General features: G+C 43.7%; 1 protein-coding gene across 5 annotated transcripts in view; it reads left to right on the forward strand.

The window, feature by feature from the left end:
- Positions 1-2,090: 2,090 nt before the first annotated feature.
- SEC16B (SEC16 homolog B, endoplasmic reticulum export factor) overlaps positions 2,091-22,048 on the forward strand; it is a 55,569-nt gene continuing 35,611 nt past the window's right edge. Inside the window, exons 1-7 of one of the 5 annotated variants that reach the window (XM_086694306.1) lie at positions 2,091-2,771; positions 15,796-15,933; positions 16,310-16,789; positions 17,727-17,824; positions 18,870-19,223; positions 20,808-20,920; positions 21,689-21,779. In XM_086694306.1, coding sequence (XP_086550432.1) covers positions 18,928-19,223; positions 20,808-20,920; positions 21,689-21,779 — 500 coding nt within the window. In that variant the 5' untranslated portion in view covers positions 2,091-2,771; positions 15,796-15,933; positions 16,310-16,789; positions 17,727-17,824; positions 18,870-18,927. The remainder of the gene's footprint in view (positions 2,772-15,795; positions 15,934-16,309; positions 16,790-17,726; positions 17,825-18,869; positions 19,224-20,807; positions 20,921-21,688; positions 21,780-22,048) is intronic. The other 4 variants (XM_086694309.1, XM_086694305.1, XM_086694307.1 and 1 more) reach the window with 4 other exon arrangements.

A 22,048-nucleotide genomic window follows, 5' to 3' on the forward strand; every position in this document is an offset into this window, starting at 1 on the left:
CAAGATGAAAGAGAGTAAACTAATCATCAGGCAAGATAGCAAATGCAGTTCATATTTAACTATTCTTTGCATAAATCTAAGGAGGTGATCTTTGCATACAAAGCAAGAACATAATTAGGAGTGTCTTCTCTAGTTATTACAAGTCAATTAGGCAGGATCTATCCTTTTTTAAAACCTTTTTCTAGGGGCGCCTGGGTGGCTCAGTCGGTTGGGCGGCCGACTTCGGCTCGGGTCATGATCTCGCGGTCCGTGAGTTCGAGCCCCGCGTCGGGCTCTGTGCTGACAGCTCAGAGCCTGGAGCCTGTTTCAGATTCTGTGTCTCCCTCTCTCTGACCCTCCCCCGTTCATGCTCTGTCTCCCTCTGTCTCAAAAATAAATAAACGTTAAAAAAAAAATTAAAAAAATATAAAATCTTTTTTTAATGTTTATTTATTTTGGAAAGAGAGAGAGAGAGACAGAGTGTGAGCAGGGGAGGGGTAGAGAGAGAACGGGAGACACAGAATCTGAAGCAGGCTCCAGACATGGGGCTTGAACTCATGAACCTGAGCCAAAGTCAGACGCTTAACCAACTGAGCCACCCAGGCAGGATCTATTCTTAATATTTACAGCACAATGTTGTGGGATGGTCTCTGAGAGCCAAAGCCTTAAATTCTACCTGTATGTCTTTGGGCAAGTTTTTTTTAACCTCTCCAAATCTCTGTTTCTATCTAAAATGATGGGTTGAATTAAAAATCCTTTTAGAATTAAAACATTTTGGACTTTACTTTGGATTATTTTTGTAGTTTTTCAACTAAAAGAACAACACTTCTTTTTAAAAAGTTGTTTTTAAGACAGTTCTATAATTCAGAAATTTTACCTAATCAGTCCTTTTCCTCATTTAAGTTTAAAATCAGGACCTTCCCCACTTCCAGGGTAATGAATAAACACATACAATATATGCCTTCTGATTAATACACATATCTGCTTGATACACAGCCCTTATGGTGATGGGACGTCGTGAATTTTTTATGATTGCCCCAGTTCAAAAAAACTTCCATCTTGTTGTTTACATAATTAAGATAAGTTAACGTCCAAGTGTATTCATCTATCTCACTTCATTTCAATTCAGAAAATGTGGTCAGGGAATACACAGTGACCTTTCCTGTGTTTTAATTATGTAGATTGTGTTGGTTACTGGGTCACTGATCAATGAGAGCTAATTTCCCAATTTTAGGCTCTGTTGCTGGAGTGTAGGGCTTGGTTGGTGGCTTCCAACTTCTCTCTTTTCCCCGACTGGCATTTCCCCAAGTGATCTGTGGTCACCCTCAGGCGCCATCTGAGACACGATGGATTACTGCCCTCTTGGCAACATTGCTGTGGGGTCTTTCCTCTGCACATCACAGAAGGGTGAAGAAGTGACCCGCCTCTGACGCCAACCTCAAAGACAGGAGGGCTGTGTGAGGTCTGGGCTCGAAAAGTGTTTTACATTTCTCTTTGGCATGGCTTGTCTGTTCCACATAAGCCCGAGAACATCTTTAGAATTCTGAAGTGTTTTGGGAACACACAGAGGAAAAAATAAAATCTGTTTAAGATTCAGCACAGGGGTTCAGAAGCATAACAGTCCAGGCAAGTCACCACTTGTCAATAATTTTTACATAATAGAAAGAGCTTTATTGTTTCTTTTTGTTACGTAAATAAAAATGTTTCCTTGAAAAAAGTTGAAGCATACATAAAATGATGGAGAATAAAAATCAAAGTCAGATGGCATTCCAGCACCTGGAGACATCTAATGAACACTTCCGTAAACTTAACATGTGCTTCTCTTTAAGCACACACACCATTCGCATACAGATAATTTTATAGGAATGGGATGTAACAAATGCTGTTTATTGTGAAGGCTTGCAAAAAGTTACTTGTGCCCTCATCCATTGCCCATGCAAATTCTCTCCCTCAAGCAAAGGAAATGTTTTAACTGCCCGGTATGTGTCTTTTATATACTTTTATCTATGCAGATACACAAATACTCATATAATTTTATATATATATATATATATATATATATATATATATATATATATATATACATATATATATATGGTCCCGGGAAGGGAGATTCAGTGATAGCATATGGGATAATATCATCTCAAAGATGTCATAACAACCCGAAATGGGATAATATATACTTTTTTTTGCTTGGTTAAAATGCCATAGAAACCCCTCCAAGTCAACTGCTGTATCTCTAACTTATTTGTTACTAGATATCCTAATAGACCATGACATAAATGTTTCATAATATATTCAACCATTTCCCTATTGATGAGCATTCACTTTTTCATTTTTTTGAAATGAAATTCACTTCACTCCAAGCTCATGATGTTTAAACGAACTAGACTCTATAATACTGATTCAAAGTCTCTAAATTTTACTTTTTCAGTTTCTAATCCTGATTTTTTTTTTTTTTTTGTCAGTGATGAACTCTCTTTCACGAGTGTTTAGAAAGTCAACCTAATATTTAGACGCACGAAAGAGGACGTGCACTTTCTTTCTCTGATTTCAGGTAGTGGCGTCTTTTACTAAGACCTTCTCAATATGGTGGTCAGATCATGTTTCCAGCCTCAGGATCTACATAGAAAATCATTCCGTTGGGAAACTGCTGCTGAAGCAGAAAGGTTCTGGGCGGCTGACGTGGCATCAGTTCACACTGTCTGCCAGCTGTGAGTAACAGCAGGCTGTCTTGATGGGATATGGCAGAAGCAGCAACAGCAGCCGCTCCTGGTTTAGGGGCAAGAGATGTAAGTACTTATTTTCACCATTAACCAAACCAAACTCAAACTGAAGAATGCTAAGGGGGAATACAATTCCCACGAGAGACTCTTCTGGCAGATTCATTTGAGAAGCATTTGGTCTCAACCAGAGTAGAAAGGCATCAAGCTGGCACATGGTTTTCAGCAAAATGAAGGACCTCACACGGTCTTGTCTTACAAAACAAACTTCAACTGTGGCTAACGCTGCTTTCAAACTCCTTAAAGTGCCTGCATACTGCCGCAGGGGCTGTCCCCTGTGGGATGGCATGCATTGCTAATGTGCAAAGAGAACACGGGATTTCGACTTGCATAAAAGTTTTAGGCAGGTTTGATTGTGGGGAGATGGAAGGAGCCCTCAGCAGTTACAGTGTTTGGGGCAGAGAAGGGAGCCTGTTAAATATTTTAAGGAGGATTCAGGTTGGTTAGGGCTGACTTGGACGCAATGTGGAAACTTCTGTTCTCAAGCTCTATAGATGACTTGGGGTGGGGTGTCTGCCAACCCAATGACAAATGAAACCCTGGCATGGACCCCTTAGCAAGAAGTGGCTCTACAGTTGCTGTTCCCAAGGCTTCCACCCTGGAAGGCGTGTCCAGAGTCTCTGGTATTTGCAGAGTTCATAAACCATGTGTTCATGGGTTGGTGATTTTTTTTTTCTTTCTGTTCTGTTGAGACCTTTTACTCTGACGTTTATCTCTGCATGACCTCTGCATATCTCACAGATGACCAACAGCGATCCACCCTGAGTGTGGCTAACTGACTAACACAGTTTTGCTTGTCACCTCTCTGCTGGGGATATCTAAGCGAACTATGTGAAAGAGGTTCCTGGCCCTGCGGAGTTTGCTGCCCAGCAGGAGAAACAGATGTTAGGAGAGGACAAAAGAATAGTGGGTGGGGAGTCAGGAGACCTGGAATCGGGTCCTGGCCTCGATCCCAATTAACCATATGGCACTCTGGGCTTCAGTTTGTGCACTATAAAATGAGTGGGCTGGAAAGGATAACCTCTTCAGTAACTGATTCCTCACCTAGTGTGAGTTTTCCCTTGCTGAACAGATTTTCACACGGCCTTAAATTTGCTCCGCATCTAATTTGGGAACAGGGCTGGGAGGGCCTTTATTTATGAAACAGGCCTCACTTATCACCAACCAGGCTTTATCAGATTGTGATTGTTATGTAATAGAAACTTGAAGGAGCCTCCTGGATGGTCCCACTTACGATGTGATATTGGTAGGAGGAAAGGTTGCTTCCAAGAAAGAAGTCCTAAAGGTAGCAATTCCATACAGATTCATCTTAAATATCTGAGTTTCTGTTTTCAAATGGTTATTGATCGGGACGAGTTACCTTTTCAACTGCTGCTGATCTTTGAGGGGGAAAAGACACAAAAGCCTGACACGAAGGAAAACGAAAACTGCTTGAAATAGGTTTGATTCACAGGCTACAGCTTGAAAGAAATTAAACTGAGTGAAAAATAAGCCAGGCTGCGGTTTCAAATAAAATAGAAAAAATACCATTAAAAAAAAAGAAGAAAGAAAAAAATAGAAAATAGCCACCATTGGTGACTATGCAGTGCATCCTTGGCTTCCTGAAATCTATCACCATCAGCTCAGTTAGTTTTGGCCTTGGAAGTTGTGGGAGTTTCATTAACATGTTTTAATAGAATGATGGATAACATCAATTTCTTTTTTTAAAAAATCAATTTCTTTGATATAATTAGTATGCATACTCCCCCCCCCCCCCCCGCCCCCATCAGCTTTGCCTAGCCTCACTCACAAAATTAGCCACATGGTCATTCTTATGTCCCTCACTGCCCTCTCTCTCCTCAATGGCGGAAGTATACTTCCTGACCCCTGAGTAATCCCTTCTCTTGGGCTATGAACTCCATACCCATTGGCCTCCTAGGGAACCACATCCATCAGTCATTCCCTTTATTACCCCATCTCTTCTGTCTCTTGTCTAATTGGCTTTCCACTATACTGTCTCCCATTTTATACCAACCCTCCAACCAATCAGCCCAGTGAACAGCCCCCTCAGGGTTTCTCCTCACCGTCTACCCTTTTCAGACCATTCTGCCCACCCCATGGAATCCAGGGAATGCTTTCAAGTTCTTATAGAACTTGATCTCTTACTGCATTTTTTCTCTTTACCTCTTCCTCTTTCTTGACATGCCATCCTTCCTTGATTTTCTTGATGCTGTTCTAACTTATATCTTCTCAGTCCACACGGACTTCTTTTTCTCTGATTTTACGTTAAGTTATTATTATTATGATTATTATTATTTGAAATCTGTGCTCTTCCTCAACAATCTCATCCATAGCCATGATTTTAATTATGACTTGGGTGCTGATAACACCTAAATCAAAGCACATACAAATCTTTAGGAAAGAAGCAACATACAAACAAACAAATCTCACCCACCACAAATGTGAGTTCCTGCAGACTTCTCTCAGGAGCTCCTGACTCATTCACTGCCTGAAACACCTCGAGGACATTGTCCGGCAGGCAGCTCCACTTGCCATGGCCACCTCAACGTTCCTTTCCACACAAAACCTGCTTCTTCCAGTTAAATACATTTCAGTCTTCATCAGGGACATCACCAAGCCAGAGCTGTGTAAATTCAACTAACCTCTAAAATTCATTTATTCTGCTTCCTCGTTCTCTCTCGAATCTGACACCCGCCCCTGCTCACACATGCCTTTCCACCAGCGCTTTAGTTTGGCTTGTACGGACTTTAAAAAGAAGGATGTTGGCAACTGCCTCTTAAGGCTCACCCTGCCTTCAGTCTGGCGCTCCCCAAACCATTCTTTACATTGTGACTTATGTGATTTTTTAAAAATGCTCCTCATACTATTCAGCAAAAACTCCCAGACCTTCATGACTCATTCCCAGCTTGGCCATACGGACTCCTTTCTCCCATTTTCCTGAATAGGCATTACCCTCTAGTCCGATTGAATATGGTGGGTCACCAGAGCCTGCCCAGCTGAGCATCCCCTCCATGTCCTTGTACCTACTGATTCCTCTTCTGGAACCACCCCCATGCCCCAATTCACCCTGTTAAGTGCTAATTATCCAATAAGGTTCCGTGAGTGTTTCTATCTCAGGAAGCCTTGCCTGAGTTGGCTGTCTTTCCCGGGTCATATAATAACTTTTGTAACAATTATCATACTTTATTAAAGTGATTAATTTACTTTATTTGCCTTTCCAGTTGACGGTAGAAATCTAAGAAATAGAATTATGTCTTATTGCTGTATCCCTAATGCCTACAAACAGCATGAGGCACATAATTGTTCTTCAGTAAACTATTATTGAATGAATGAATGGTGGACAGATGGCTGTCTGTGGCTTTAAGCTGATATTCTATTATCTCAGTCAACTCAATGGGAAACACATTTCTTTCTCAATAGTCCAAGTGTAAGTTTGGGGAGGATGCTTCTTGGATGTGTCCCTGGGCATGTGCTAATTGCTGAATTAATCACTGTAGCCAGGGAGCTGCGAGACTCTTACTATCTAGGTATGAATTTTGTTCATTGTTAGAGAGAGGGATATGGTCAGTCCCATACATGCTATATAAACTGATAGAGGCAGGGAAGTTCATCACAGAAAAACTGATGATTTATTACCAGAAGCCAGAGGATAGGATGCTCGGCAGGTACAGCCCATGTTCGCCATGTTGTGTGCAGACAGTCTAGGTATTGGGGAGAGCCGGGGCTACACTTTGCTCCATGTGGCTGGCTGAGGCAGCTAAGAGAGTCTCTTCAGTCTCAGCTCGTATCACTGCTGTCTTAGTCTGCTCCACCATTAGATGGTGGATTATAAACATATGGGTGGGTTATGAACAATGGGAAATTACTCCTCACAGTTTTGGAGGCTGGGAAAACTAAGATCAAGGTGCTGGCAGATTCGGTGTCCGGTGAGGGTCTGTTTCCTGGTTCATAGGCGACCTGGGTCCTCTGAGTCTTTGTGTGCACTGTGTCTTCACATGGCAGAAGGGGCCAGGGAGCTCTCTGGGGCTTCTTTTAGAAGAATCCTAATCCCATTCAAGAGAGCTTTATCCTGTGGCCTAATCACCTCCAAGGCTCTACCTCCTAATACCATCTCACTGGGGATTAGATTTCAACATACGAATTTTGGGAAGACACAGGCATAGTCCTCAGCAACTTATTTTTGTATTCTAGGCTCCAGCCACACTACACATAAAACCCACTGATGATATGCTGAAGACACAGGCCCTCCTTTGTCTCGGGGCCATTTTAATATCCCTCCTTCTGTGGGGAACACGTTCTCTCTTGCTCTCCTTCCCCTACTTCCAGGCTAATGTACTCAGTTTCTCACCCATTTCCTGGTTATTAAATAGGAGCAGGGACTCTTTTGGGTTCCTTTGGCCTAGTCCTTCTGTTTTATTAGAGAAACTATGTAGAGGCGGCTGATATAGGAAAAAAACATTTTTATTACAATAAATAATGAACTCGTATTTGTCTCACATATTATTTGTTGAATGATGGAAATAATTATTTTCACTCTAGGGGTAAGGCTATATACTCCAGTCAGTTTCATTTAATGACATCATTCATTCAACAAATGCCACGGGGACCAGCATGAGGTCATGGTGTCATACTGTCAATGTCATGGTGTTTGCATCTTTAGTGAGAAAGGAAATATTCTCAGGAAGCTTGTACGGAAACTACATCACAGAAACAATGTCGGGAAAGGCAGTAAGTATTTACTCAGCATGCCAAGACTCTCTAATGCTCATTTATGGGATCCTCCCAGAAAATAATGAACTTTGGCCATCTCCCTTGTGATACCTGCAGACATTTATGCTTAGAAAAGAAACTTCTCCATCATCTTGACATGCCCTTCAATGCCCTCCAGAAACTGAAGTTTGAACTTTGTTTTTTGGCATCATAAGTGGCTCCTCTGGAAATTGCCCTGATGTGCTAAATTGAGCATTAGAACAGCACTCCTGGGGATCTTTGCTATATCTGCAGTCACTTATTCCAAACGGAGAGAACAGGGACATGAGCGCCACCAAAATACGTGTGTGCACTCACGCTCTGTACAGGCAGAGGCTATTTCTGTCCATGGAACAGTGGGCAGAGGAGGAGAACCAGCAAAGTGTTATGCCCCTTTGCTGACTAACAAATGGGACGAGGAGAAAATACAGGAATTAATCTTTGAGTTCTTATTTTTATGACTATATCTATAACAGGTTGAATGAACCTATTTACACGGATAGATAGCTTTGAAGATTGTAATCATTGTATTTCCATAGAATAGATTTCTGAATAATTGCATTTTTGTGTTAAATATGTCACAAGGCTGTTCCTAACCAGAATGCTTTTCATTTAAAAAATGTTTATTTGTTTATTTAGAGAGAGAGCATGAGCAAGAATGAGCAGGGGAGGGGAAGACAGGGAGGGAGAGACAGAATCCCAAGCAGAGGCTCTGCGCTCTCAGTGCAGATGTGGGCCTCGAACCCACAAACCATGAGATCATAACCTGAGCTGAAATCAAGAGTTGGATTCTTGACCAACTGAGCCACCCAGGCACCCTCTAACCAGTATGCTTCCCCGAGCAAAACTTTGACTAGAAGTCCTGTGGTTGATTTTCCTCCACTTGATGATGTGCTCACACTATGTGAGTTTGGTGAAATCTCCTACACTTTCTGGTTTTGCTTTTATTGTCCTCAAACCAACAGACTCTCTACTGATGCCACTGGGTAATGAAAACAATGAACCAAAGATGGGCATCTCTGGGGAAAACACGTTATGAATGTAATGGATAATTACGGTGAGAGAGAGAGGGAGGAATACAAATAGAAACCAATAGTCTCAGATTCGATTCTAAGCCAATAATAAAGAACAGTTAAGATAAAAAACTAAATATGAACTGCAGTAATGAAGACTCAGTAAGAACATATACCCTGAAGAGCATAGAGACTAACTCTACTGCTGTGCTCTCTGAAACAATGACATTAACAACAAGCATTTGTTGAACGCTTCATACATGTAGGTGCTGCGCTACGTGCTTTTCCTAGATCATGCATGTATTTATTCATCAAATATTAATTGAACACCTATGACATACAATGGGCTGTACATTATCTCATTTAGCCCGCCACAACCTTGTGAAGATATCTATTATTATGCAATCATTTAACAAATGAGGATGCTTAGCCTAAGAGGTTAAGTAATTGTCTTGACGTCTTCCAGCGAGTCATGGAGGTTTTGGGACTCAAACCCAACTCTGACCACAAAGCCTGGGCTCTTGACTGCACCATAGTCACAAGCATGGCATGTCACACCTTTAACAAATGTAAGGAACCTGGAAAGGGGAACGGCAAAGATTTTTTGAAAACCCACTTCCCCCTTTAACAATCACTTTGGTGTCTGTCCATAGTTCATTTCATTTCATGCACATTACAGCCCTGTGATGTACTTTCTAGACTTCATTTTAAAGATGAGGAAACTGGGTCTCATAGATAATCAGTGATTTTTCCCCCCCTGAGACACATGGCTGGGAACTGGCATAATTAAACCTAAATCCAAATTTCAATTCCTATTTTCTTTCTGCTGGGCCTTTGCTACTCAAAATGATTGAGGGAAGGAAATTTAATCAGGAAACATCAGTGGGACTGGGGCTGTGTAACCTGGAGAGGAGAAGGGGGCTGAGCGGCATGACTGCTTTCCCTGGTTCAAAGAGTTCAAAGGAGAGTTTGAATCACACATGTGTGTTCTACATCAGGAAGGGCATCTTGACTCTAAAATATTGGGGTGTGTTTCCATAAGGAGCCTGAGGACCCACCTTCATTGGAGAGCCAACTCTTCCTGCCCCAGGTAAACCGAGAGAGTCGCGGAACTCCTGGGCACCCTATAGAGTCTTACGTGGTAGAGAATCTGAATCCAGCCATGGAGCTTGGGGGGGCCAAGGGTCTGCGCTGTGAGTGAGGACTTGGCCTGAGTCTCCCTGGCTTGGATATTGCTTCACCTGCAGGGATGGATGCTTTCTAGAGATTCTTTCCAGCTCATCAGTGTGTGTCTGGATGTCTGTTCTTGTTCAGAATGTGTCTCTCAAACGTTTCCAGTAAATGGCAGGGAGCGATCTGGGGGTGCAGGGCATGTGCATGGAAATGTGTGAGCGTGCGTGCATGTGTCTATTTGTCCTACTGCAAGTGTGAAATTTCTTTGGAGTCTCATGCTTCATAGTAAAAAGTAATACAAATGTGAGTTTTATTCCTTGATATTCAATAATACAATATTTGTATTTGCTCAAACTTAAAAATACACTTTATTTTATTAAAACATTTTTTTTTAAAACAATTTTTGAGAGAGAGAGAGACAGCGCGAGCAAGGGAGGTACAGAGAGAGAGAGGGAGACACAGAATCCGAAGCAGCCTCCAGGCTCCGAGCTGTCAGCACAGAGCCAGACGCGGGGCTCGAACCCACGAACTGTGAAATCATGATCTGAGCTGAAGTCGGATGAAACTGACTGAGCCACCCAGGTGCCTCTAAGATATATTTTAAAATGGCTTATAACTTAAAATTGGTGCTTATCCTGTGGCATCCTGCACCGTCACTGGGGCTGCAAGTACTGTGCTGTGGTGTGAGAAGCACTGGGCTGTACATTGTTGAAGTTTCTAATTCTGATGATTTTTGCTTTAACTCATTCCTTTTGTCCTATGCAGTATTTGACATCATTTCTCTATTTTCCCCTGATCTCCTGGCTCAATGGGGGGGGGGGGCACTGGATTAAGAACCTGTAGATTTCCCAGTGGTAATAGATACTCAATTAATCCCTTACTAATGATTTGTGCATAACAGTTCCTAGGCACTTTACAGCATTTCCAGGAAAATAACATTTATTGAGCATTTACTATATGCCAAACATTTTGTAGGTTTTAATCTCATCAAACCCTTATAATACCTCTGTGAGATAGCTTCTGTTATTATCCCCGTCTCACAGATGATGAAAAGGAGACAGAATAACTTGCCGAGTTCACACAGCCAGGAGGTAGGGGAGCTGGAGCTGAGATTCACTTCCCAGGCAGGCTTGTTATTCTGGGGTCACCGGAATAAGTTGTCCTGCTCCTCTGGGGAATTCGGGTCCTGTTAGCCTTGCTGGCTCGGAGAACACCCTGAGCATAGTACAGCCCTTTCTTCTCGTTAGTGGCTGTGTGAGTCACCTCAGCCTGTTGGCACTTGGTGTGAGGTCAGCAGTCACAGATCCATCTGCCCCCTGGGATTGGGGGCACCAACAAAACTGGGTAGAGGGTTGGAGAGAGGGGAAGGTGGACCACCTCCACCAGCCCAGGCTCATAGGGAAGAATGGAGTCATTCTTTTTCTTGCGTGATGTACTTCTTGGCTCTTGGCAGTGGAGGTGGATGTAGGGAGGGCCAGTTTGCAGGCAGCCGGGCAGGTGGCATTTAAAGGAGCTCTTGTACACGGTGTTCCTCGCTCCTGTAGGAAATCTGCTTTGTGCCCAAACCTTCACTTCCCTTGTGGTAAGAGCAACAGCAACAGTCCCGGGGTTGGCAGGTGGCTCACGGTGCCCGTGCCAGGCTAATTGTCTCTGGCCCTTGGACCACGCTTTCCTGGCATGCGGCCTTCCTGGTAACTGGAACTGCTGACTGGCACGTGCTGTGCTGAAGGAAGGGGTCAAAGCCTTGGCATCCAATGACCGGCCGCGGCCACGAGGCCCACATCTCCAAGGCTGGCTCCAGGCGGTAGCTTTGCCGCAGTCAGGGGGCTGCTCTGTGTCCAACCTTCGCCCCTGGACTCATTCTTAGAGTCACAGCCAGGAGATGCCTGCGAGGAGAGCCTCGGCGTCTCAGGTGTTGGGGATGCAGGTGTGGACATTATCCAGTTATTCCCGCTGTTACGAAGAGGGTTTTTTGTTTGTTTTTATTATTGTGATTTAATGTTCTTTTTTTTTTTTTTCCACCTCCCCCTTGGAGCACGTCTCTTAAGCATCTGCGGGGACCTCATTTTAACAAGGCGTGTAGATGATTGGCATCGGTTTCTGTCTCCTTTGTGTCCCACATGCCAGCCCTTTAACCACTCTCTGGTCAGTCCCCTTAACTCACTGCCTCAACGTTCTCTTTTCCTTTCTCTAGAAAGCCTGTCCCAGAGTTTAGTCCTCTATTCAGGAGGTGGAAACTACTGGGTGGAATCTGACGGTTAGACTACTGCTGCCGTCGGTTTAAGGTGTCCACTCATATACAGAGAAACTCTTGACTGAGCTCGTGTCATGTGTCAGGCACCATGCTAGGCACGTGGATTGTCACGTGGAATGGAGCCCAGCTGGTCAGTGTGCCCGTGGAGCTTCAGGTCTAATGACAGCTGCATTTCCAATGCGCTTGTTGCTCTGAGCCCATGTCCCTGTTAAAGCCCACTCCCACTTTCCACACTGGCTGATGCAAACCCTCCTAATGTTTCTCGAGTCTGTTACCAAATCCTCCCTGATCTCCAGCCAATGGAACTTGGCAGTCCGTTCCACAGAGAATTCTCCATATCTGGTGCCTTTATGCACAAGCCTCTCCCCATGTGTGCCCATCTCCACCCCCCATCCCTTTCTCAAGGAAGAGGTGTCCTTCCTCCTAGCGAGTTCACTTTGTGCTCCTATACTCTGGATCCCATATGAGCAGCCTCTTTGGGGATTTATTCCTTTAGAAAGCGTGTTTCCTTTCTCTGTCTCTATGGGAATCAGCATATAACTCTCTTTGGTCTTGTCCACACTACAACAGCTCTTCAGAGCTGAGTGCCCACAGCAGCCCCAGCTTTTGCCCCTTTTCTTCACATCCAGTCTTCTACATACACTGATTTGACTTTCAGTCTCCTTCTTCTTACTCTCCACTCTCTGTATGAGTGACTTCTGTGTCGAATACCTCACTCCCTTGACCAGAGTTCTACCGAAGTTGGCTGTGTTATGATCATCAAATCCCCTGGTTAAATCCACTGATGCCAAGAACACTTCCGCCTGTTGCCTTTTTCCACATTTCCCTGAAGTTTGGCATTGTCGACCGCTGTCCTACTTTTGAAGCCATCCCCTCCCCTGGCTCCTGAGACACCATCTACCCCTGGCTGTCTGCCTACCGTTCTGACCCTCCTTATTCTTCTTCATGGGCTCCTCTTCTGTATCCAGCTGTGGGGGGTTGGTGTTCCTCAGAGCTCCTTTCTAGAACCTGTCTTCTAATTCTAAGCATTTTTAAGGCAATACTACCCATGCCTATGGCTTCAATCACCATGTCTCCCTCCTCAGACCTCTCTCTTGAGCTCTAGACTCTTAGTGTCTACTAGTTCTTGACCACTGATTACCTCTGCCCACGGGCCCCTCAGTTAGCAAGTCTGACACTGAAGTCATCATCTCCTTACCAAGCTGGCTCCTCTTCCAAGATTATTATCCCCCCAAAAAAGACAGTGTGGTCTCCTCTCTATGGCCTAGAAACTTGGAATCGTCCTTTACTTCTCTTTCTTCATTTCATATATTCAACAGAGTATCATTTCATGTTGATTCTATTTTATAAATATAAATACATATATATGTATATATATTGTATTTCTCTCCTCTTCTCCATGTTTGGATGTCTACTGCTCCACTGGACTGAAAGCTTCTATAGGGCAGGGATTATATGTTATTTATTTTATCTCCTATGAATATGACAATGCTGAACATATAGTGGATGTTTAATAAACATTTGTGTAGTGAATGAACGACTTCTGGAATTTTCTTTCCAGAAGAGAAGACTGAGCACAGTTAACCAAACTTGGACACTGCCCCATTTTAGCGTAACTGTTGCATAGGGGTGCATAATTATTGCTGACATTACAATGATACATTTGGGCATAGCACTGATTAAAAATAATGTTAGTTGATTTTTTTCCTTAAAAATAACATGTTTATTGTAGAAAAGTTAGAAGAGAAAAAGAACATCATCCACAATTCCATTATCCAGACAAACAGTTACTGTTAATCTGTTGACATAGAACCTCTCAGTTTGTTTTCTAAATTTTCACTTTGAGTAAAGAAATTGGGTCAAGCCTGAGGCATGTCTCAGCCACTGAGTTGTCCCGTGCAAGAGTAAGCAGTAATTAAATCATAGTGTACACAGCTTTGTGGCAAATCTGACCTGGATCTAGGTGGGTGTTCACATCCATCAGCACTAATCTGGTGGGTAGAGATTAATAGCATTATTAGCAGTGATGATACTTTTGTTAGATGTAAAACCAGGGTAGTTATTCCTGTGAAAAGCAAGATTTTCATCAGTGGTCTGGCATTTGGAATGGGGAACAGAGACTGGGAAAGGAAATTCACATAAATTAGCAAGCAGCCCGGGCTCCAATTCCAGTGGATAGTAGGAATGAAGAGCAGGAATCAGACATGAGGACAGGACACGTGGGGAAGGGGAAGGGATAATGTGAAATCTGTAGCTGTTCCAGCATGAGGAAGACTACGGGATGATGCAAGGGCATTGCCAAGGACTTGGGGTGTCAGGACTAATTTTAGCCCACCTCCTGGTGGGGACGAGATGCTAATGTACTGTCAAGCTGGACAAATCTGGTTAGAAACCAGGAGGAATTGAGCAGCCAGGTTGAGAGACTTAGTAACTGTAGATATGTGGGGCTGGTAAAAGCAGGGATTGATAAATCCCAAACCTTTGGAGCGGTGAGATCTATTTCATTCTATGATCTATTTCATTCTATGACCCATATAGCTGTTATATGCCATATGCCGATATAAAATAATTAAAGCTAATTAAAATTAATTTTGGTTGGTGAGTGTTTGAAGAGTTTCATAATAACTCTTGAGATAATTAGAGATGCTTTGGGATGTCACAAAAGGAGCATTTGGAATAACTGGGCTAGATGTTTAAACCAGAGATGTGCAATGAAAGCTAGTAACAGAATGATAATTTTGTAGTTGGAAGAACACTGAATCAGGAAGGAGGACTTGGGGGCTGTTCTCCGTATGCTGTTAAACTGGCTCTCTGAAATCAACAGCAACCACCTTGCTTTGTAGCATTTGGGGGTTTCTGTGTAAAATTTCCCACCAGGGTGGATTCCATATTACCAATGGTTTAACTACTGGCTCACACAATTCCTGAATATTTAAGAATCAGCTCTTGGAAGCCTGGTGCAAGGGAACTCCCAACAGACCATTGTAATCCTGACCGAGCGTCCAGTTAGCTTTGTGATCTTGGGTAAATCAGTTCACTTCTCAGGATCTTAGTTTTATTATCAGTAAAGTGAAGTCACTAAAATAACCTCAAGGTCCCTTCCAGAGTTGGCATTCCAGTAATGTAGCTGGTGTTAAAGGTAGGACTACCATCGTGTCATAAGCCAAAAGAGTTACATCAGATTTTCATGAATGCTATTGTGATGTGCTGGAACACATAATTTGATACCTGGGTCTGTGTCATAATCAAACCTCTTCCGCTTTCTGCTGTTAATGTGTATGTCCTTCGCTAGTATTTCTTTTTAGGAGGGTTAAAAATGGCAGTACAGCCAACAGCTCACCAGTGGGAGTAAGAAACCATCACCAGGGTCAGAGAATTCTACACCCAGTTCGTTGGCAGGCCCTAGGAGTCGGCTGAGGGTCTGAGACAAAATCGTATAGTTTAGGGACATTGATTGCCTTATCTGACCATGAGATCCACCCAGGTGGTCTTCCCTAGACTAACAACAGGAGAGGTTAACCTGCTCTTGCTTTTTGAAGTCAAGGCCTGTGTCTTTCGTAGTTAAGTGTCTCAAGTCCTGGTACATAACAGGGCCCCAGTAAGTATTTGTTGAAAGAAAGAATAAGTGATTTGAGGCTTTTAGAACAAATTCTGAATTTTTAAAAATTTTTCCCCAGCTTTATTGAGACGTAATTGAAATACAACACTATGTAACCTTAAGGTGTATAACATGATGATTTGCTGAATTTTAAAATAGTAATTCACAAGTGGACATAAGCTTCTCCGTGTCTACCTGAAGAAATGCATTTTTTAAAGACAAAAAATTGTTTTCTTTTTGTAATAGAAAACTGACCGGTGCCTTCAGTTCGATACATTTTCCTTCCATCGGACAACACAAGTGATTACACAAGCAGAACCCGACAGGGAGAAACATGAATGAGAAAAACCCAAACCAGACAAACCAGCTGTTTACTACCCACCAGTGAGTGCCTGCCTGCCTCAACCAGTGGAATTAGCTTATTTTGTTCATTAAAAAAACTTTTGTTTTTTAATTTTGGAGAGAGAGTGAGAGACCACGAGTGGGAGAGGAAGAGAGAGAGAATCGTAAACGGGTTCCACGCTCAGCACAGAGCCCAATGTGGGGCTCCACCCCACAACCCTGGGATCGTGGCCTGAGTCAAAATCAAGACTCGACACTCAACTGACTGAGCCACCCGGGTGCCCCAGCTCATGTGTTTTGAAAGGAAAAGATCATACTCATTGATAAAGCATATATATTTCTCTATCAGGTGCCACTTTACTAACATTTAATCCTCATAGTGACTCCCACAAGCTAAGTATGGTTATTTCCCTTTTAGAGAGGAAGAAACTGAGACTCCGAGAGGTTGAGCATTAGGACCGACAGTTGCAGCGTCATGAGTCAATGCCCCAAAGGTGGTGCTCTTCTCACAGGCCAGGCGGCCTCAGGCTTTCTGGATTTCCTCTCCCTGCTTTCTCGGTTCCTTGTTTGCTCTGGGATTTGGATGTAAGTCAGTCTGGCTCAGCCCATGACCAGGCAAACAGAAGCACCAGCCTCCGACAGGGTTCCGAGCAAATACGCCAAGTCAGGCCTGTCCCAGGCTGGGGTATCTGGGCTGTACTTTGCCCTAGTGAATCAGCTCCATGGAGGCCAGGTGGTTGCAACAGATAACTGACTGGCTGTAGGTCTGAAGGCCAGGTAAGTCTTGGTAGATGTGGCGCCTGGACTTTGACATTCTCCAAGAGGAGAGAGACACTTGCGGGCCCGGAGAGAGCTGAAGGAAGCCACGCTGACGGAAGGTGGGAAGCCGTCTGAGCAGGTGTGTGGGGATGCTCATTCCCTTGCTTTCTTTCTCTTGGCTCAGCTGTACTGTCAGAATGGGAAAGTCAATATCACCCTTGCTGGGGCCAGGAGGGTCACTTATGTGAATGTGGAAGTGTGGCTTGTCACTGGAGATGTGATGCCTTCACTTTGAGAATCTTGGGTGCCTTTCATTTGAAGTCCTTTGTTTTTTTTTAATGTTTATTTTATTTTTGAGAAAGAGAGAGCGTGAGCAGGGGAGGGGCAGAAAGAGAGGGAGGGAGACATAGAATCCGAAGCAGGCTCCAGGCTCTGAGCTGTCAGCACAGAGCCTGACGCGGGGTTCGAACCCACGAACTGTGAGATCATGACCTGAGTCAAAGTCAGATGCCCAACTGACTGGGCCACCCAGGCGCCCCTCATTTGGTGTCCATAATTATAACCTGAGGTCTAACCTATGGGAGTTGATATCTCAATAATAGAATGATGTGATTTCAGTGAAGAGATTGGGTTTTGTGCCTTCGTGGTTGGAGAAGGGCTGTCTAGTGAAAATATCTGGGGACAAGACAGGCAAAAGAGGCTTTCCTCTTGTTGAGTTTACTTGTGTCCAAATAGTATTGAGTTCTATAAACCTTCAGGGAGGACCCAGGTGCCCTTTCACTGTGTTGGGGCACTTGGATTTTGCTGGGATTTTTTGGAAAAAGCTTTCATCGCACCTGACTGTTTTCAAGGGAGGGGGCTGACACTTTAGGAAGGAAGGTGGGAGTTTTTCTGAGCTGTGATAGATCTGAGGTGGAAGGCACTTCTGTGCCTTGCTCTTCTGGTATGTTCTGCTTACAGCTCTTGGCTCAGAGCTGTGGACCCTGGCTCCATGGCATTCAAGCAGAGTGATATCTCGATTTCAACATATACCCTTTGACCTTTTGTTCCGATATGATTTTTTTTTTTTATATTAGGCTGGGAGTTTCAGGAGTGGGAGCAAATTAACCATATTTGATCCAAGTCTTTCAACCTAAAACAGTTCCCAGGAGAGAAAAAATGAGGTCTGATTGAGGTAATATATCCTCCTGCCATAAGAGAATCCCCAAGTCACCAGTAAGGGCTGACACGTGCTTTCTCTTTGGAGGCAGCTGGATACAGGTTCTTCTCCGTGACACGGGTGGAGGAACTTGGAAGGCAGTATGTCTTCAGAGCTATTTCTCATTTTGAAGGATAAGTTGGGAAAATTAGTTTGATGCTAGGAGACCTCCAGATTTAAAAGTCTCCAGCCAGGAAGATCACTGAGACATGGCTTTCTGGCTTGCCATGAAAGCAATCCCAAACTTGTCTCCCTGAGAGGAAGGGCAGGCAGGGCCATATCATAGGGCCCAGTTCTTCTAAGAGGTTAATTTAAGGATTCAGAAAAGATGTCTCTTGAGATCCATTTAAGCTTCTTTTTGTTTAGGAAATGTCTGCATCCATTCATACTGCCCTAATGTTATCTCTGATATCAAACACTAGCTACTTGTTTCATTGAACAATTACTATATACGAGGCAGTGTGCTGGGTACTTTTCATAAGTTGTCACTGACTCTGACAGTAACCCTGCAAATGAGTCGTTATGGTCCCCATTCCATTTCTCAAGGAAACTGAAGCTTGAAAAAAATGAACTAGCTAATAGGTGGCAGAGTTAGGATTTAAACTCTGGCCTGTCTCCATGCGCACTCATTTCTCTGATAGCAGGGGACCTCCACGGTAATTGTTGAATGAATAATCGCTGGTGGGGATAAATGAACAAACATGTATTTAGTTGGGATACTTTGATGATGTTTTGGAGCTTTATCTATGACTGTTCTCTGTCTCTCCTGCCTCCTACACCTCTTGTTGCTCCAAATATTCTTTTTAATTTTTAAAGCAACATCAGTATAATTGTCTAGCCTGTTATTTATTTCATGTGTCTGCTTGAGATTTTCCCCCAGATATCTCTATATCACTGCCCAGGTGTTTTGTTTCAGATAAAAGATTTTGAGGACTGTAGATGCTTTATTCAGAAACCCTAATCAATCATCATGTTTGGATATAAGCCTAAAATGATGATTTTTTTTTTTTTTTGTCTGCAGGAACAGAAAATAATTACATAACTGAATAAAAACACGAGGGAAATTCTGAGGGTCAAGGATGGAATTTTGGGCTCCTCAGTGGCCACCTCAGCCATGGGGGAGGCCCACAACACCATCAAAGGATCCAGACCGAGGGCTTCAGAGAGATAGAACCCATCGGCCCGTTCCTCGCTCTTGGTACAATGGAGAGAGGTACCATCAGTGGCAAGACACGCACGGGAGCCCCCAGCCGCAGCAGGACCCCAGGACAGACCACCAGCAGCCCCATTATGCATCCAGGCCTGGGGAAAGGCGTCAGCCTGTTTTGGGAGTTGACTATTATGAAGGTGGTTATCCCCATCAGTTGTATTCAAGGTATGGCTCTCACGCTTGGAGTTCACCCAGCTCTCCTACGTGCTTCTCAGTAGATCGTTCTCTTCCTTCTTCCTTTTCCTTTTACTCTTCCTCTTTTTCTTCTTTTTCCTTCTCCACCCTGTTACATTGACTTCGCCAAACACTTTCCCCTCCCAAATTGGATTTAGGTAACTGGAAATAGTACTTCTCTCCTTTTTGTTCTCTGGTGGGGCTTCTTAAAGAGGCAATCACAGCGTGACTGGGTGTTGGGGCCAGGGCAGAAAGTAGAAAGAATGGTGGATCCAAGATAGGAGATGAGACCCTTTGACTCGGGGACGGCAAAAGGCAATATTGGTAGATTATGGAAAGTTTGTCTTAGAGTTCCTTGTAAAAACTTCTCAGTGTTGTTTGCACTGACACCACCAGCACCAAGAAGAGACTCAGTGCCTAAAGCAGTACTCAGGGTGTGACTGGCATACAGAAAAAATATCCATGGGATGAGTAAATGGGAACATTTAAAAAAAAAATGAAATTGACCTGAGAGAAAGCAGGTACAAGCTTGTAGTCTCCAAGTTCAGAATGAAGAGGTCCCCATGAGGTAGACCGAGGGCTTCATTCCTGTTCGTGAATCCTGATTGATAACATAGGATTTAATATTTTATGGAATATTGGAAGTCATGTATGTTTTACTTCAGCTTTTCCAGGTGGAGTGGTATTTACCTGCCTACAGATTTCGGGTTGAAATTATGACGATTACTGTAAGCCTTTGCTCCATGAAATACTAAAGAATTATTAGTTAATAAAAAGACTAACAGTGTGACATTCTTTCCTCAATCTGTTTTGTATTGTTGACTTCTCAAAGAAGGTATGTTGAGGACAGAGGCAGTGAAAGCAGTCAGATTTAAGAGAGTCCAAAGTGACTTCTTCATCTCATTTCCATCTGTAATATGCATGGGACCTACAATGGCGTGTTGGGTACCTACACAGTCATCCCAGGAAAGGATATTCTTTTTTTTTTAGAGCATATTTATTTATTTTGAGAGAGAGAGAGAAAGAGACAGAGACAGATATATAGAGGGACAGAGAGAGAGAGAGAACACATGGGGGAGGGGTGGAGAGAGAGAGGGAGAGAGAGAGAATCCCAAGCAGGCTCCGCACTGACAGCACAGAGCCTGACATGGGGCTCGAACTCAGGAACTGAGGTTGTGACCCAAGCAAAAATCAAGACTCAGAGGCTTAACTGACTGAGCCACCCAGGTGCCCCAGGAAGGGGTATTCTAAGATAATTTCAGGGCAAGATGTTATGTTTTCTAAAATAACATCATGTATTGTTGGATGTATGTATTTGAGGAGCAGGGGAAATCAAAGAGAATGAGACACTTGATTTTGCTCTAAAAATCCCAGCCTTGTTCTGAAATAAAGGCCCTCCTCCTGCTGATTCTGGATCTTCTGTTTATAGGATCTAGAATTAACTGCAATTTTAAAGCGGGTTCTAGACTGAGGTCACAGATTTGTCCTCTGAAGTTATTTAGTTTGTCAAGTCCTCCATTGGTTTCTCTTTTTACCACACTCATCCTTGAATGACTGACCTTTGTGATATTTTAGGCCAGGCATTGAGGATCCGTATCAGAGCTATCATTCTCCAACCCTGAGGGAAGAATATGCTTATGGAGATTATTACTACCACAGACCCCCGCAGCAGCTACAGGAAGAAAGAGGTATGGAATAATCTCGAAGAGCCTTTGGGGTGGTGTAGCTGCTCTGGTAGACAGGGCGTGCTCAGAGCCTCGTCTTGGCCATCCTACTTGGCTGAGGTAGAACCCCTGTCCTCACCCACTTCTTCCTTGGCCAGATGAGGCCACAGCAAAGACACTACTGCTAGATGTCTTGAGGGGAAGAGACAGAAAGGAGTCATTTTCCTTTGTATGTGTCAGTGATCGCCCTGAAACTATCATTATGTTACCAGTATTATGGCTAGTTCGTACTTCGTCCGCATTTTTTCCTCCACTCCTCGTTACAGCCAAGATTACAGTCTCTGACCAAGTAACAGTGAAGTCAGTTCTTAACAATGAAGTTGTCAAGTGTGTGGCTGGGCTGGGATGAGTCTGACCGTCATTTACCTTGAGGGTGGCAGATACGCACCCACAGGAATTTATACCCTGCCAATACTGAGGCTTTAGGTATGTGTCGATGGCAGCTTCTGACCTGCCTGCAAAGAGAAATCTGTTTCAAAACTGAAAAAGCACACACATGATCCCCACGATGATACAATTGTATGGAGCCAAGGTGGTTGATTCAGGAAGGACTGAGGAGCGTTCTGTTGACTCCCATTGTTAGCGCTCACGTCTCAATTTTATTCAATCTGGCAAACATGTTTTTATATCTCTGGTGCTCCGGTGACTCAGCCTCACAGCTCGCTGCTGTCTTCCTAAACTTTTAGGAATGGGAAATGACCTGTCTTGATCTTGTTTTCTCTGAGGGTGCAGTGCCAAGGCGAGAGAGTCCTTATATGTGGCAGGAAGATCACCGAGATCAAAAGTACCTCAGTGAGCATCATCACGAAAACCAGAATAGTCTGTAAGTGTGAAAGGAGAGGCCAGCTCAACACGATCCAGCCAAACTCACACTGTGTTAGGCAAGTCTATGGAATCGGGTGCTCGTCTCTGTCTCCAGAACCCCCGTCTGCTTCTACTCTGGCCACGGGGTTGTGGGAGTAGCCCAGGGTGGCCCAGGCCAGCTGTCAGTGGAGTCTTAATTCTGAGAGGCAGCTCCCAAACTTGGGGTCAGCTGAGTCCTGTGAGGTTACTTGAGGTCCACCCTACACGAGAGCCTGGATTCCTTATTGG

The sequence above is a fragment of the Puma concolor genome, chromosome E4 (genome assembly GCF_028749965.1).
Source record: "Puma concolor isolate L17-30 chromosome E4, mPumCon1.1.hap2, whole genome shotgun sequence".
NCBI lineage: Eukaryota > Metazoa > Chordata > Mammalia > Carnivora > Felidae > Puma > Puma concolor.